The sequence below is a fragment of the Myodes glareolus genome, chromosome 2 (assembly GCF_982192425.1).
Source record: "Myodes glareolus chromosome 2, mMyoGla1.1, whole genome shotgun sequence".
In the NCBI taxonomy this organism is placed as follows: Eukaryota; Metazoa; Chordata; class Mammalia; order Rodentia; family Cricetidae; genus Myodes; species Myodes glareolus.
Window position 1 is genome coordinate 125,814,852 of NC_142027.1, and position 16,608 is coordinate 125,831,459.

Here is a 16,608-nt window from a genome sequence, read left to right on the forward strand (position 1 = left end):
CTGCACCTGCTGGCAGATATGGACTTTTTCTGAAGGCTCCCACCTCTGGCCAGCCTTCCTCCTGCTGAAGCCAACCACTAATCCACCTATGGGAAATCTCAGTCTTCTCAGTCTTGATTTTTTTTCTAGATACCTTGAGTCAGAACGAAGGTGAAGAAGAAAAGTTATTGGTCAGCACCTCCTCCAGTAGGAGACTCGAACAGCATACCCAGCCAGGTCTACCCTGAGTCTGCCCCCCACAACAGCAGGAGTCGCCACAAACACACACTAACTGGGTATCAGTTTTTAAAACTTTTTTTATTTTTTAATTTTTTTTTAAGTTTTTATTTTATATTATCTACAAAGTAAAAGTTTTCCCTTAACTTAAAAGTTGAGCCACTGTAGACAGTGATTGCCTCATCAAACTTGATTTATAAATAATAATCCGTCAGTTTGGCGGTAAGAATTTACTGAACTTCAGTCAAGTTTAGTAAAAGGGCGTTCCAAGTCTTGATTTTTTTTTTTAAAGCGGTAATAGCAGCAAGAATCACTCTTGTTACTTCTTTTGCTAGCTGATGTGTTCATGACTCTCAAGGGCCATTAAAAAATAAATAACTTCCAGTTTCAGCAAGCAGAGCTGGGTACTTGCGGGACCCTGCAACAGCACATGGAATTATGGAACAGCCACAGTCCCTACATGCCTCTACTCGGTCCAAAACATCCTCCACTGCAAGTGAACTGTTAGCATTCCTATCAGATGTTAAATCAGTGTATCTTTTTAAAAAACAAAATAAATGAAGTTCTAGTTTTCTGTGCTTCCAGTTGGTAGAAGCAGTAGAAGGGAGGAAGGAATTTGGCCTTTCGGTTCCTCCAGGGCAGCCTTACAACTGCTGTTGGTGGTGGGCTTGTACTGTAAAAAAGAAAAGTGGCTATTTAAACAGAACACAGGCACCACTGCCCACCAGCCTAGTGTCTGCAGCACATGACTGCCAACTGCCCTTGTGCTAGCTTGAGTAAGACTAGAGGTTTAATGCTGGTGTCCCCCTCCCCCCAGCTGCAGCCAAGGTGGGATTGGGGAGGGAAGGGGGGTGAGGAGAAACAAACCAGTCAGACGTAAAAACCACTTCAGATACAAGTCCTGGACTTGCTGCTTGTGGGGCAGGAGCACAGGCCTTCACACCCCCTCCCACTAATGCTAGCCAAGCACCAATACTTTCCAAATCACAGGGGAGACAGGTGTTGCTACAGCAGCCATCCAGTACAAGACATCATGAGGTGTCCTGTGTCCTGGGCACAGGTTGGGGCTAAAGCTACACTCAAACCAGTCCGCACACAGCTCATCAGTGTTTCTCCAAGCTACAATCAAACTCGGCCATGGGCATAAACCCCCCACATCAGCCTATAAGGACTCAGGAAGGAACACACTTGCCCTGTCCAGCCTGTCATACATAACCAGGAAGGCCAACTGAGTCCTCGGCATGCATCAGCTACCCAGAATGAGGCTGCTGCTTTTCAAGCCAACCCTGATACCAGCAGAACACACACAGACTCAGCTCCGGAGGCCCTGAGACCTGATGCTCCCTGACCATCACAATCCCTCCTGAGCACACTTGGACGGGCCTTGCTAGTCAGGTTTGGAGCCTGAAGCACTGGTCCTGCCTGCCATTCTACCTGTGCGAGCAGAATGCTCAGGGTGCCCCGGCGGCCCCTGCACACACACGCCTCACCTGAAGGGTGCGTCATATAGGGGAAATGCGCTGTTGTCGAGACTGGAATGGGCTGTAGTGCACTTTGAGCGAGGGCGGCCTGGGGACCGCCGGGTGGCTGTGTCGTCATTAGCATCATTGGCGCATGGGCAGTTGGATGAGAAGGAACCATTCCTGACTGTACATGAGCCTGAAACAGAGAGCTCTTTTACGCATACAGGCAACATCTCCATCTTAAACAACAAGTCAACTGTTCCTTTTATTGGACTGGGACTCAAGAAAGGGTAAGATGGAGTCCTTGAGGCAGATCCTGTAGGGTTGGGACAGGGAAATTGGCCACAGCCTCCTAGTCCCCAGTATCTGCTCACAGATTATCACACAGGGCAAGATCTTCATCAAGAGCAGGCCTCTATTGGGGCAGGAGGGGCACTTTCTTAACTTGCTATGGCACAGGGCCAAAGAAAGACATCAATGCCCTTTTCAAGTCAGAAAGCAACTGACAAGGAAGGGCCTGTGAGGAGACTGCCTCCCCAGCACCCTTAGCAGCTTCCTGACTCTCTCCTCTTCCGCCCTCCCCCAGTCGTTATGGGTTCCCCAGAAATAGGGTAAAGCAGCACTCAGGCCCCTTACTATAAAAGCTCAACTGATGGAGCAAAGTTAATGGCTCCAGTGAGATGATAGTGATCTGAGTTGGGTCAGCCTGGTGCTCTGTACCAAGTGGCATCAACTTTGTTAGCAAAGTGATGTTGGCTGACCGGTTAGTGAGCTCAACCTCGGCTCTGCAAGGAGTGGGCAGAGCAGGAAGAGGCTGCTTCCTGCCTCCCATCCTGCGCATTGCTCTAGACCATCACCCCAGCAAAGCACTAGTTCACACCTTCAAACAGGCCCATGGCTCTCTTTCCCTATGTTAGTCTCTTACTCTTTCTACTCAAACAGACAAGCGAGGTTTGGGATGAGCCCATCTTACATGTAAATTCACAGCCTCTGCTAGACACTTACAGGACCCTGACTCTCTTAATCTCACTCCACCAAAACACACTGACCAAACTCACTCCCCTCCCCACTGTCACCAGCCAATCAAGAGGAGTATTTCCTACTACACACCCTTAGCTCTGGGGGAAGGACACCTAGTAACAAACTAGCCTTCTGCAAGAGACCCACCAACTGCACAGCATCTCTAGCTCACACCTTGCCAAAGCCTCAGTGGCGCACTGTGACAGGAAATGGAGTCATTCAGTAACCCTAAATGAGACCTGCCTCAGGGAGCTGCAATCAAAGTAGCAGAGACACCTGATGCAGCCACCTCACACTAAGAGTCATAGAGGCCTCCCCTGGCCCTGGGCTGCCCTGGAGCTTCAGTTACACTACACTACAATCCAAGGCCAAGCACTCATGAAGCACAACACAGAATTGCAGCAGATAGAGGGTAACCAGGCAAACAACTGAGACACGTCTCGGAATTCATGTGACTAACATTCAAGCTAACAGGCCCAGTGCAGTCACCTCAGAGAGCCGAGAACCATTAAAAGGCTGCCTGCCATCCCTGCCAAGCTCCCGTGTGTGCGTGTGTAGAAGTGTCTTTATGTGTACACATATACACATAGTGGTTAAGCTAGAAAGACGTAGCAAAGCAGACACAGAAAGGAAAGGACTGGGGTGCATTCCAGACTCAGTTTTAAGGTCTCAGCTGGGAAATGCTAAGTCACAATTTCACTGATCCCACCACAAAACCATAGCAACATTCACTGAGGGCCAGAAGATCACATACTAAGCAGGGAGGGGAGACAAGCAGATGGCACCACACACAGGGTTTCCTGGCTTGGGGAGCATTTGGCTCCTTGCTGCTTATCTGGCAACCACCATACCCTACGTGGCCTTCACAGAAACTTGGCTAGTACTGGTTTACCTGAGGTACGTGGGCCATGTGGGGAGGGGTGGTATATGCCGGCTGAACATGAGAAGGATGGATGGTGAAGACTGTTTGTTGTGCTGCTGGGAAACTGCTCTGTGGAGACTGTGTATTAGAGGCAGGTGTCATGGAAGGTGGGGTTGGTGCCAGCCCAGCGTGGTAAATGGCTGACTGCTGCTGTGGACTGGCCAGATGAAGAGCTTGGGCGGCCTGGTGCTGATGGTGCTGCAAAGCAATGGGAAACTTCTTTATTGAGAAGCCATTAGGATCAGAGCTTCACACACTGAAAGCAGCAGTAGCCCCACCCCCACCCCAGCAATGCCCAGGGAGGTGCAAGAGAAGAGCAAGGGCATCTCCTGTCCAGATGGCCTTTTCTGGGTTCTCAAGCCCAAGTCTCAGCCTGGCAGTTACAGGTATAAACAGGTAGAGGTGGAGCAACTGACAAGATTGTCAGACCATCAATTGCCCCACTAGCAAATGTGACTAAAGAACCCAACAGATAGTTGGGAGGTAGAGGCTGAGTTCAAGGCCAGCCTGGTCTACAAGAGCTAGTTCCAGGACAGGCTCCAAAAGGTACAGAGTTCTAGCCAGGACTGTAACACAGAGAAATTCTGTCTCTCCCCCCCCCCCCCCCCCAAGAAGCCAAACAGGAAGGCAGCATTATTGAGTGACTTCAGAAATAAAATTCCAGACAGAACTTTAAGCTAAGTAGCTTTTCCACACTCCTGTTTCTGGTATTTACCCTTAGGGTATGGCTTACTTGACATTTTCAAGGCCTCCCCTGTAACTACAACTAACTTGCAGCTACATAAGGATAGCTGCCTTTTACATTCTGATCAAATAGAGACTTTTAGGTAGCAGGGGCAAGGAAGCATCTCTCCTTACCTGAACAGGACTGGGTGCAGGATGACTTCCACCATGCTGGTTTTGTTGCTGTCCAGTGGGAGTGGCCGAAGGCTGAGGGTGGGGCGTATGTGGATGCAGGGTGGCACTAGGATGCGCATACTGCTGAGCAAGGGAGCCCGTGGAAACTGAGGCAAAAGGAATGTGTACAATTGATACATACTGATGACCAATGCCAGCCCGCTATGCCTCACTGAATGCTTTCAAGACCACTACAATCTAACCCATGTCACTGGCATTCTCTGCAGCCATTTATAACAGGCACAGTCTGGAAAATAGATTTAAGCACTCTGTTTAACAAGGCTAGCATTTAACTCACACATTACAGCTCTGCATATTACATCAACACCAAGTTAATTTGAATTTACTCAAAATAGTACATCTCTCTGGAGGTAGAGAAAATTTCAAAAATCACTCTGGCTAACACGAAGACAGATGCTGCCTCTCAAGGCCATCATCGGGCTACCCTCACCATGCTACTGGCCTATGCTCTCAGTGCCCGCATTGGTGAAGCTGGGGACAAGGACAAGGTCATTGCCATCTCAGTCACAGCATCCATTCCACTTCTGCTTTCTCCTGACCAGCTTTTAATAAACCCTGGAGATAAAACTGCCACCCCATCCTGTTTGCTAGAATAATTATTAAAGGAAACATGATGAGCCCATTAAAACGTGGTCACAAAGACCAAGACCCAAAAGGCAGCTCTTTATCCATCTAGTACGGGCCCACCTTGGTACCAAACAAAATCAAGTACCATGCCTTTCACAACAGTAGGCTGAGCATGAAATGCCTGGGAAGGCCTCACTGCTCCTGTGACTCTGGACAGCTCATGGGTTCAAACTTGAACAGTGAGCAGAAGATGGATGGAGTGCTCTGAAGGCATAGGTCTACCAGCATCAGACCTTAGCCCTCCACAATCACGCTGTCACACATAGATGCTGTCACACCATGTTCATGGTCTCCAGATAATATGTCAGCAAACATGGAGTGTGGCAAAGAAGCAAAAAACGGGGTCAGCAAAGCTGCTAACAATGGCCAGCATGGAGTACTCTACTCTGCCTGTGTACCACCTCAGTGATATAGAGGGTTACGGATAATAAACAGTCCTGAGATGTGTGACAGTACAGGGCACTCTATTCCCAACAATATGGTTTTGAATGACAAATGCATCTTAGAGGATAAAGCAGAATGCCAGAGCTGGGATGACCGCTACATCAAACCACCAAGGTCACAGTTGTCACCAATGTTCCTTAGGATCCAGGTGAGACCGATGGAGGTGGTTTTGTTTGGACCCCAGTCAAGCTTCTCAGACTGTAAGAGCCAACAGACATGGTAACAAGAAAACCACGGCATCCTAATCTCAAGTGTTCTCAACGTGATGGTTTTCTGTAAAGCAGGAAGTCTCCGTTTTCTAACTCACTGGATTGTTAAAAGCCACCTATAACCAGGACAGTACTTAAAACTACTCTTCTTGTAGACAGTATCTCCTAATGTAGCCCAGGCAGCTGGATGATGATCCGCATATTAAAACCCTATCCACTGTTTATTGTTTCCTTTGTAGCAATGCTAAATCTAACCAAGAGAAAGAAATCCTCAAATTCTATTTATGGAGTTTCATAAAGATAGTTGTTGTAGAAGCTCAAGAATTCTGAAATTTCATTAGCCATTAATTCCTAAGTATTCAGAACACAAAAAGGGAAAGGGAAAGGTGTGAAGACACAGCTCAAGGCAGAGCTTTGCCCAGAAGGTTCTGAATTCCAGCTCTAGAACAGAAAGGAAAACAACAAATAACTCTGAAGGAAACTAGCAAAATGCTGCACTACCTTCACCATGGAAACACAGCCACTGCAGTAAGTAACAGTGATGGTGTCCATCAAGTCTCAAAACTAAATCCATAAAGTGGAAAAATGTAAAAATCTTGATATTGTCATTTGGAAAGAAAATTAATTTTTATTTTTCTTTCATACCCCATAATGGCCTGGAACCCATCATCCCCTGACTGCATCAAACCGTACATCTCAGCCAGGACGAAATAGCTTTACTACCAACTCACATTATGCTGAGGATCGAAGCCAGAGCATCCTGCATACTAAGTACACAGTCTACCACGGAGTTAATACCCTTAGTCACATTCGTAGAAGTTAGTAATTAGAAAGAGGGCCTAATGAAGCCTGAACTCTCATTATGTAGCTCAGGAATACCTTGAACTTCTAGGAGACCCTCTCGCTCAGCTTCTCATATGATGGGGTTATGATTTTATTACCACATCCAGTTTTGATTTTTATTTTTATATACAACATAGGTCTTGCTACATTGTCCGGCTAGTCCCAAACTCTTAGGCTCAACTAAACTTCCTGCTTTAGTTCTTGAATAGGCTAAACATACGCCATGCCCAACTTTAACTATGCACTTATAATAATCTTAAAATTATTACTATTGGTGTGTGTATGTCAGAAGGTGAGTGGAGGAATGTGGCAGGTTCTCTCCTTCTACCTTTATGTGGATTATGGAGCTTGAACTCCAGTTGCCAGGCTTGCATGCACTTTTTTTTTAAAAGTCACTGAGCCATCTTGCTGGCCCCATCTATATATACATCTTTTAAAAAGATCTATTTTTATTGTATGCATATATTTTGCCTGTATGTAAGTTAGTCTGTGTAACATATGTGTGCAATGCCCACAGAGACCAGAAAAGAGCATTGGATCCCCTGGAACTATAGTTACAGATGGTTGTGAGGGGCCATGTGGGTGCTGGGAACCAAACCTGGGTCCTGAGTTGTTTTTTTTTTTTTTTTTTTTTAGTGGCTGGAGAGACAGCCGTGGGTGCTGGGAACCAAACTCTTATATTTTTTGTTGTGAGCCTAGCCTCTAACGGCTGAGCCATCTCTCCAGCCCGGGTCCTTAGTTCTTAACACTAAGGTATCGCTCCAGGCCCACAATTATGCATTTTAACAAAGTATCTCTGTAGTGTGAGTGTTCTAATTTGGACAATCTGCATGCATAGCACCAATGCTGTGAGGAACCCACACAGGCTTTGTCTATAAAAACTCCAAACTGGCAGGGCGGTGATGGCACTCGCCTTTAATCCCAGCACTCGGGAGGCAGAGACAGGCGGATCACTGTGAGTTCGAGGCCAGCCTGGTCTACAAGAGCTAGTTCCAGGACAGGCTCCAAAGCCACAGAGAATCCCTGTCTCGGAAGAAAAAACCAACAACAACAACAACAACAAAAAACAAACCCAAAACCAAACAAACAAAAAACCCAACAACAAAAACCTTCCAAACTGAAACAGAGCTCCTCTTTCTCCTAAACACCAAGTAACACGCCCTTAGAAGTAAAAGCCAGAGCTGGGAGAAGCACAACAAAGCTGCAAGCAGCACTGTTAGAAGGAGCACTAGAAATGTTTTCATCTCCTTATTTTCTGACTCAGAGTCTAAAATAAGCACCTTCCAAAGTAATTTTTTCCCCTTGCATACAAAGTGAGAAACTGGGGAAACAGGAACCTCATACACTCCACACTAACAGCAAAGTTAAGAAGAGCAATACAAAGGAGAGGGGAATTATAAAAATACGGGAAAAATAGTTAAAAGGGCACAGATGGGTACAAGAAGCAGAATACAGTAAATAAGAGTAGAATTCGAGGAGGGTGAAGAACAGGGGTTTCGGCTAAGGGAAGGATTAAATGGTTTCTGCTATACCTGGGAAGTTAAAAAGACTGAAGCCTCTTAGAAGTTCTGAAATGGCTATCACCAGCTAACCCACTACTTACAAGGCTTGAGCAGCCTCATAAGAGCTGGATGAGATGAGGATGTAGTATTTCTTGACGTAAGTATTTAAAATTCTAAACATGCCATTAGTCAAAAATTTTTAACATTAACCACATTCCAAAACCAGTCTCCTAAATTAAGATGTTAAGAGAAGCAAGTTCAGTCCATAGGGCCACATGTTTAACCTGTGAATAGATTCTGTCATTTTGATCTTGGATGCACAAGTCATTGGTGATCACCAGCACTAGAAAACAACACTGAGAACAAGTAGGGCGTGATCCTCCAACTTCAACACTAATTCCGAAAAGGGGATAAGAGACAGCTAACTAAACCAAGACAAAAATGGAAGTGGAATAGGTGTAGAATGCTGTGGCAACTAAAATCCCCACTAACAGCTGTTCATTTTAGTGCTGATTCCTTTCAGGAGGAAGTAAGCTCAGGCTGTTAGTGCTAAGGGATGATGATTAAGGCCCTCTCAGCCATTTACAGGAAAAGGGCTGCAACAGAGATAGCAGGATGGTGAGGGTAACAGCATGTGAGACCTCAAACTGTGTCCTTAAAGCTCTCCTCATGGTACAGTCAAGACTACTTTCCCAAGAGCATAAAGGACTCCATTTGTTAACTTATCCCAGGCATCAAAAACATGGCAGCTAATTTTGGATACCAAGGTTTGATACAATTAATGAAAATTTAAGGTCAAAATGTTTCCAAAACTCAGTATCTGATGATTAGTAGTCATTCCAAAATAACTTAGTATAACAAAGTTAAAATCTCAGTGTTCTCTAGAACTCAGGTTTCATATGAAGTGACACCAGCAGCATACATTTCTCAAGGGCCTCTATTACCAAAGTCCATGATCTGCCTTATTTTAAAACACTGCCCCCCAAATAGGGAAAATCCATTTACCAAGTTTATGTATGGAATAGGCAGTCTAGACCTCATACTGTTGGCTTTGAGGCCTGAGCTTCCAGAGGCCTTCTCATGCTGAAGGAAGTTCTAGACACCCCTACCATATCTGCTCCAAGCACTGTAAGCCTCTAGGCATGCAAAGAGGGACAAAACAGACCTGTCTCTCCAAGTACCTCATCCACCCTTTGCTATGAGAACCCTGGCGAGGACACTTTTGGTCATGCCAGGACACTACAAAATTAGTGCTTTAAGCTTTAAGCTAGGCTTGTGGCTTGGTATAAAATAGTATTAGTTGTTCAGAAAGTTTCCCTGAATGAGGTGCTTCCCGCACAGTTACATTCTTGCTTTGTATATAAAAACTGCTTTCCAAAACAAATTGGCCTGTCTTTGCACCCAACCTTATTACAATGGGTCAGTTCATCTTTCAAACTCTGAACTACACAGAAACAGCCACAGTTCTTTTTGTTTTTATACTAAGGAATGAATTCAGGGTCTAGTGCATGCTAGGGCAAGTATTCTACCACTGGATCACATCCCCAGCCCCGACATGCATACTTTGATTCTGTCTAGCAGAAGGAAAATATTCTCCAACAAGTTAGCTACTTTAACATGTATCCCTTAGTGTTTACTGTGTAATTAAAATTAGTATAAAAACCCCAACTCACTGGCAAAGTAGAAAGAAGGGCTTGTCTCCTTGTTGTATGGTAATTTGGGACATGCTGAATTTGGGAAATAGAAAGGTAAATTAGCCTCTTGAGGTGTGCATTCCTGATGTTCTGGAAAGGCCGACATATTCAGTGATCTTTTGTATTCACGCACGGTTCATTTTGACAAGGGGTGACCAGCACTGTAAATAAGCATTGCTGCAGAGATTTACAAGCGATCAGGACTGAACCGGAAGGCTTTCCTTCTGTACTGAGGGAGCAAGTCCACACGCTGACTTGCTTAAATAAAAAGAATAAGATTATTATCTGACATAGAACCATTAACTGATTTAAAAAAAAGATGAAAATGGCATCCATCAAACAGCCTTGATATAAGCAATGTACTGAGATAATGCAATATTTAAGCAAATTCATGATACACAATTTTCCACAGCAACACAAATGTCATCACAGGCCCCTGGTAGTGAATCTCAAGGTTCATGATATAAAAATAGAAACACAAGTATTACACCATTTCTTATTAAAACGTGCTTGTATAAAAAGGGCATAATTAAAGCACCTGAGAGAATGCACTCCAACATTAACAATTGGTTGTCAGGCAGACAGATTATGAGAAACTTTATTATACTTAAAATTTATCTGCATTAAACCACACATGTCAAAAGTATTTAGCTTGGTGTAGCTGTGCACACTTCTAATCTCAGCACTTGGGAGGCAGCCTGGTCTACATAGCAAGTTCCAGGCTAGCCAGGGCTACATAAAAGACCGTCTTTTTGGTGAAGGAGAGGTGGAGAGAGGAAGAGCACATTCAGTTCTTCTGGCTGCCTTTGCACTGTTTCTGAAAATAAACCCATTGCTGAAATACCAACTCAGATGAGCAGGAGCCTGAATGTGAGGAAGTCAGAAATTAAAGTCACTTCTTAGGAGGCAGAGGCAGCAAGATGAGTATCAGGATAGGCTTCAAAATTACACAGAGAAACTCTGTGTCGAAAAACCAAGAGTACAAGGTCACACATGATGTAATCTCCTTATCATAAAGGTCCTTGACTTGATTACACCAGTAACCACCAACGAAAAGGAGATGTGAGATTAGCATCAACAACTAGGGCAAAGCACCACAACATCACAATCTTGAGTTAGTTAGAAGTCAACCTAATTCAAGTATTTGATTTCTTGAGTTATATAAAATACATACTTTTCAAAAGAAATAAACATAAAATTAGCATTCCCATACAGCAGTTTTCAAACAGTATTTTAGCATAACTGACCAGAGGAAGAGCCAAACTAACTGAAATTACTGGCAAGGTACTGACAAACTTGTATGAACAGATTGCCTAAAAGAAAAAAAAATGAGAGGCAAAAAAAACCCCAAACAATTAATTTCCTAGTGTGCTTTTTAGGAGCTGCACAATAAAGGCAAATCCAGATGAGCAGTCCCACCTGCCTACAAGCAGGCAGCTTCTTCAGCCCCACAATGGCCGCCACAATGGCTGTTCCTAAAATGGAAACTTCAGCTCAAGAGTTTCCTTTTAATTCAATTGGGGCATGCCAGAAAAAAGGAGGGCTTCTTCTGAATCTGTGGTAACCACAATTGTCTACAATCTAACCAGCTTGTCAATCAAGCCTTTAACAAGCTGGAAAATTGCAAGAAAGCATGCCAGCTGCAGGAATGCCAGCAAGAGAATCACCAGAACCTTTCCATACAAGGGCTGATCTAGTCCCAGGGATCACACACTGAACACACACAGAAGGCTATATCATGATGAAACAGAAACCAGGCCAGTGTGTCACTTTATAAATCAAATAACCAGGGGGCTTTTAAGACAGGGTTTTCTATGCTACCCAGGGTCTCTGAACTTCTGATCCTCCTTTTTTCCTGGTGTCCACATGACTGAAATTTACATGCTCACCATGCCAGGAAAACAGATGGACTTCTGTTATTCTAAACACCTAGTGCATGATACAATAATAATTGAAAACCTGTAATTATTTTGAACAAGCAGACTTCAGAATTTTATAAAGGCAAATGTTTTCCATAACATATATCTTAACTACTAATGAACCCTGGTGGCAAGAGTGCAATAGCTCAAATGCATGCTTGGGATTACAAATACAGGGAGAGCACTCAGGGTGCCCAACCCTAGTCTTAATTAGCCACCATAATGTTACAACCATCAAGAAGGATAGAACCTATAGACCTAACAGTCCTGTATGTATATGCTTAGTTAAGGCATCAAAACTAAAAAGACTAGAAACACAATGTCTGTACAGCTCTACGCATTTATAATCATATTCCTATACAGTACACTTCTCAACTGTATAAATAAGCGATACTCATCTAATACTCAAAAACACCGAAATGTCACTATGAAGATAATTATGTGTTAAGTTTGTTATAGTGCCATCTAAAGCTAGAGTATTCAAGGTGAATCGTAAGAAGCATACAAGCGTATCGTAAGGTGGTCTAACGACTATGTGATGATGTGGAAGTAGGAACGACAGCACATCCTTTCCTGCAAGGCTTAGGCAGGGCACGTGGAATGACCAGAGTAGAAAGGAAAGCACCTCTCTTCCACAAAGATATTCTCTATTACATTATTACCTCCCGTTTCTGGAACAGGGTCTCACTATGCAGTCCTGGCTGTTCTGGAACTCACTCTGTGGACCAAGATGGCCTCAAATTCAGAGAATTTGCCTGCCTCTGCCTTGGATTAGGTGCTGGGATTGAAGGCGTGTGCCACCATACTTTTGGCTCATGTCATTTAAAAAAAAGATTTATTTACTTATTATATATAGTGTTCTGCCTGCAGGCCAGAAAAGGGCACTATATCTCATTACAGATGGTTTTGAGCCACCACGTGGGTACTGGGAATTGAACACAGGACCTCTGGAAGAGCAGCCAGTGCTCTTAATCGCTGAGCCGTCTCTCTAGTCTGGCTCATGTCATTTTTAAAGAAGGAAAAACATGTCAAGACAGAGAAATTGCAGGTACAAAGTAGAAATAGACTGCTGATACCTATGTATGAGTCACTTGTGTTTAAGACTCTCAATGCCACAGTCAGGTTACCTTTCCTTCTTGTGTCTGAGGTAGAGTCTCTATGTTGCCCAGGCCTGTCTCTATCCTCCCACTCCAGTAGGCAGGATACAGAATCACAGCACCATATCTATCTCAGGGTATTCCTAAACAGAGTATCTTTACAGTGCTTCAAAATAAATACAGTCACATACACACACACACACACACACACACACACACACACAAAAGACAATAAAATGTTTCCTACCATACATGGCATGCGTCTGCTCATGGGCCCCGAACTGAGTTGCTGAGGAAGATACTAAACCAGGCTGCGCATGTGCTGGTGGTGCCATCATTCTGGCATTACCCTGTATGACAGGGCTGTACACATGAGGATGCTGTGTTTAGACAAAAAAAAAAAAAAAAAAAAAAAAAGGGATGAAAAGAACATTATATCAAAACAAACCATGTGGATTTTTAGTTAATATTCTTTTCTAAAGATTCATTTTGTGTTGGTGTGTGTGTGTGTGTATGCGCGCGCATGCATTCTTGTCTGTCTTGGTGCTTGAAGAGGCCAGAATAAGGCTTCAGATCCCCTAGACCTGGAGTTCCAGGAGGCTCTGAACTGCCATGTGGGAACAAACCTGGTTCCTCTCAAAAGCAGAAACCGCTCCTCACAATTGAGCCATAACTCCAACCCTATTAGTTCCAATGCCTACGTTTATGGTTTTCAGAAACACTTCAGATTTCTAAAGTCTTCTCTGGATGCTTCCTTTTGAAATTCTTTTTTTTTTTAAATTTATGATCTATTTATTTTATGTATGTGTCTACTTATCTGTTTGTGCAGGTGCCATGGAGACCAAAAGAGGGTGTCAGATCTCTGAAATATTCACAGGTGATTGTGAGTCAACCAGAAATGGCTGTTGGACACTGAACCCTTTGTCCTCTCCAAGAGCAGCACAAGCCATCTCCCCACCCGGTTTCCAGTGCACCAGGCTTGATGTGGTCCACATATATACATGGCATGCAAAACAATCACACATAAAATAAAATATAAAATATAGAAAAAGCTATTATAATTCTTTTTTTCTTTTGGTTTTTTTTGAGACAGGGTTTCTCTGTACCTTTTGGAGCCTGTCCTGGAACTAGCTCTTATAGACCAGGCTGGCCTTGAATTTACAGAGATCCTTCTGCCTCTGCTTCCCGAGTGCTGGGATTAAAGGCGAGCACCACCACCGCCAGGCAAATTATTATAATTCTTTTTTTTCCTTTTTTTAAAGATTTATTTTATTATGTATACAATGTTCTGCCTGCATGTGTCCCTGCAGGTCAGAAGTTGGTACCAGATCTTATTACAGGTGGTTGTGAGCCACCACATGGTTGCTGGGAATTGAACTCAGGACCTCTGGAAGAACAATCAGTGCTCTTAACCGCTGAGCAATCTCTCCAGCCCAAGTTATTACATATTTAAAAGCCCCCAACTCCTTAACTATCTGATATTATAACCACATAAATACATGAAGAGCTGAAATGAAAAGTTTTTCTAAGGAGTTAAAATGAGAGAGGCCCTTTTGGCCTTACCTGAGACTGATAATGCGGCACATGCTGAACTAGAGGCTGACTGGGAAACTGCTGAGGGCTGTAGGCAACGTACTGAGTGGAGTAAGCGGGCGGGGTGGCTACAATGGGTGGGCCTGCTGCTGAGGCAGGATGCATCATGGTGCTTTGATGATGCTGGTCTTGTCGCTGTTGGGGCATATTTGGTACTGCAGGGAAGAAAAAGAAACACATTACTAGGAAATGAAACCTCCTCAGCACTCAGTATGTACTTGTGTGGTCTACAAGGCTCTGTGTGATTTGACTTTGATCCTGCCTCTTAAAAGCCATCTCACACAGCTCCCATCCATCCTCTCACCACTCTAGACTATTACCCTAGTCTTAGTCTCAGCAATGTGACTCACCCTTGAGAGTTTAGCTAGTCAAGTGATCTTCCCCTCACCTGGCTTTCATCTCTAAGATAAGACAAACTATCAAGATCGGGGAGGGAAGGAACCACAGGGAGTGTCTGACACTCCATACTTTATCATGGGTTTTAAGAGGGGTATGAAAGGTTCATTTCAGAAGAAAAACAATAATGACAAAACTAGCCAATACAAATCCTAAGCCTACCACTCAATTCTTTCTTCACTTTCTATTCTGTTTTATTCTGTCAGAGATATAATGCTTAGGACCTTGGGAATGCTAAACAAGGGCCCCACCACTGAGCTACACCCCTAGACCAGTCCTCCTTGTTTCACCCAACATCATACACCACCAAATATACCAAGTAGCAGATTTCTAATAATATCCCTTTCCCTCAACGTGTCTTCCATATTCCTACAATGGTTCCTTTGCCAGATTAATGTCAGATAAGAGATGGGAACACCTTCAATCCAACACCCAGGAAGAGGCAAGAGGATCTCCTTGTAGTGCTCACAAACCCCCACTGCACCACCTGTGCCTTTCTTCCCACAAATACCTACTGGCTGTGCTGTCACATCTGTTTCTGACTTCATGCTAACTGAGGGGAGGAACTGTGTGCCTCATGAGGGGTATGTCACCAAAAACATATAACATGCCATGTCTCCAAGTAAACAAAATTGAAGCAACTGTGTCTATGTAGTTCTTATTTTAAATATTTAAAAAGGCTGGCTGAACATTTAATGACTACTGATATTTATTTTCTGTATTTACAAAGTATACTTGAAAACAGAAGAAAGCAATATAACAAAAATTTCCAACATAATACCGACAGTACCCATGTTAAAGGTGCTTAAAAAAATAAATAAATAAAGGTGCTTAAGTACTGCTGAGCTAATGGGATGCTTGTTAGCAGGCACAGTCTATCCTCAGTGCCACACAAACCAGCAAAGGTGGCGCACACCCGTACTGTAGCACAAGAAAGGTAGAGGCAAGAAGAGCATAAATTCAAGTTCCTCAACTTCTGAGGCTGGTTTGGGATACATAACCCCTGCAAAATAAATACATTTAAAGAAAAAAAAAAAAGGAAGGAAGGAATAAAGAGAAAGAAAGAAAAATAGAAAAGCAGGCAGGCAGACAAAAACCAGAGCTAGTCATGCATACCCAACCCCCACAAAAGATGTTTTATTTACTTGGTTGTGGTGGTTTCTACAAAATTGAATGTATATGTATCTTAGGTTATACTTTACATGGACCACACTTAATATTATTTCATATGTCAGTGGCTCTTAATTAGGAGTAACTTTGTCCAACTGAGACCATGTGGCAGTATCTGGAGATCTTTTTAGTCATCACAATCAAGCTAAGGGAAGTGCTACTACTAGAGTCTAGTGATAGCCAATAGGCACCCACAGTTCACAAGGGATTTCTTCCCCACTGTAGATAAGAATACCAGTCATAAATGGCAATGCTGCCGAGGGTAAGAAAAGTTTACTTTAAGTCTAACATGGTGGTGCAGGCATGAAGTTCAGAACCTGAGTCCAGGAGACCAGATCAGTAATTCAATGCCAAAGAGCTACAAAGAGAATGGGAGGCCAGAGACTTGATGACTTTGTTTTATAACAGAGGTATATGAGCCAGGCGGTGGTGGTGCACGCCTTTAACCCCAGTACTTGGGAGGCAGAGACAGGCAGATGTCTGTGAGTTTGAGGCCAGCCTGGTCTACAAGAGCTAGTTCCAGGGGCTGAAGAGATGGCTCAGCAGTTAAGAGCACTGCCTGCTCTTCCAAAGGT

General features: G+C 43.8%; 1 protein-coding gene across 11 annotated transcripts in view; it reads right to left on the reverse strand.

The window, feature by feature from the left end:
* Nucleotides 1-278: 278 nt before the first annotated feature.
* The window catches only part of Atxn2 (ataxin 2), a 95,893-nt gene continuing 79,563 nt past the window's right edge, over nucleotides 279-16,608 (reverse strand). For 7 of the 11 annotated variants that reach the window (XM_085679827.2, XM_085679806.2, XM_085679800.2 and 4 more), the window contains 7 exons: nucleotides 14,438-14,622; nucleotides 13,122-13,254; nucleotides 9,838-9,891; nucleotides 4,480-4,625; nucleotides 3,592-3,819; nucleotides 1,707-1,875; nucleotides 279-889 (listed from right to left, as the gene is read on the reverse strand). In XM_085679827.2, the coding sequence (XP_085535953.1) occupies nucleotides 861-889; nucleotides 1,707-1,875; nucleotides 3,592-3,819; nucleotides 4,480-4,625; nucleotides 9,838-9,891; nucleotides 13,122-13,254; nucleotides 14,438-14,622 (944 nt within the window). In that variant the 3' untranslated portion in view covers nucleotides 279-860. Of the gene's footprint in view, nucleotides 890-1,706; nucleotides 1,876-2,824; nucleotides 2,897-3,591; nucleotides 3,820-4,479; nucleotides 4,626-9,837; nucleotides 9,892-13,121; nucleotides 13,255-14,437; nucleotides 14,623-16,608 lie in introns of all 11 variants that reach the window. The other 4 variants (XM_085679819.2, XM_085679815.2, XM_085679845.2 and 1 more) reach the window with 3 other exon arrangements.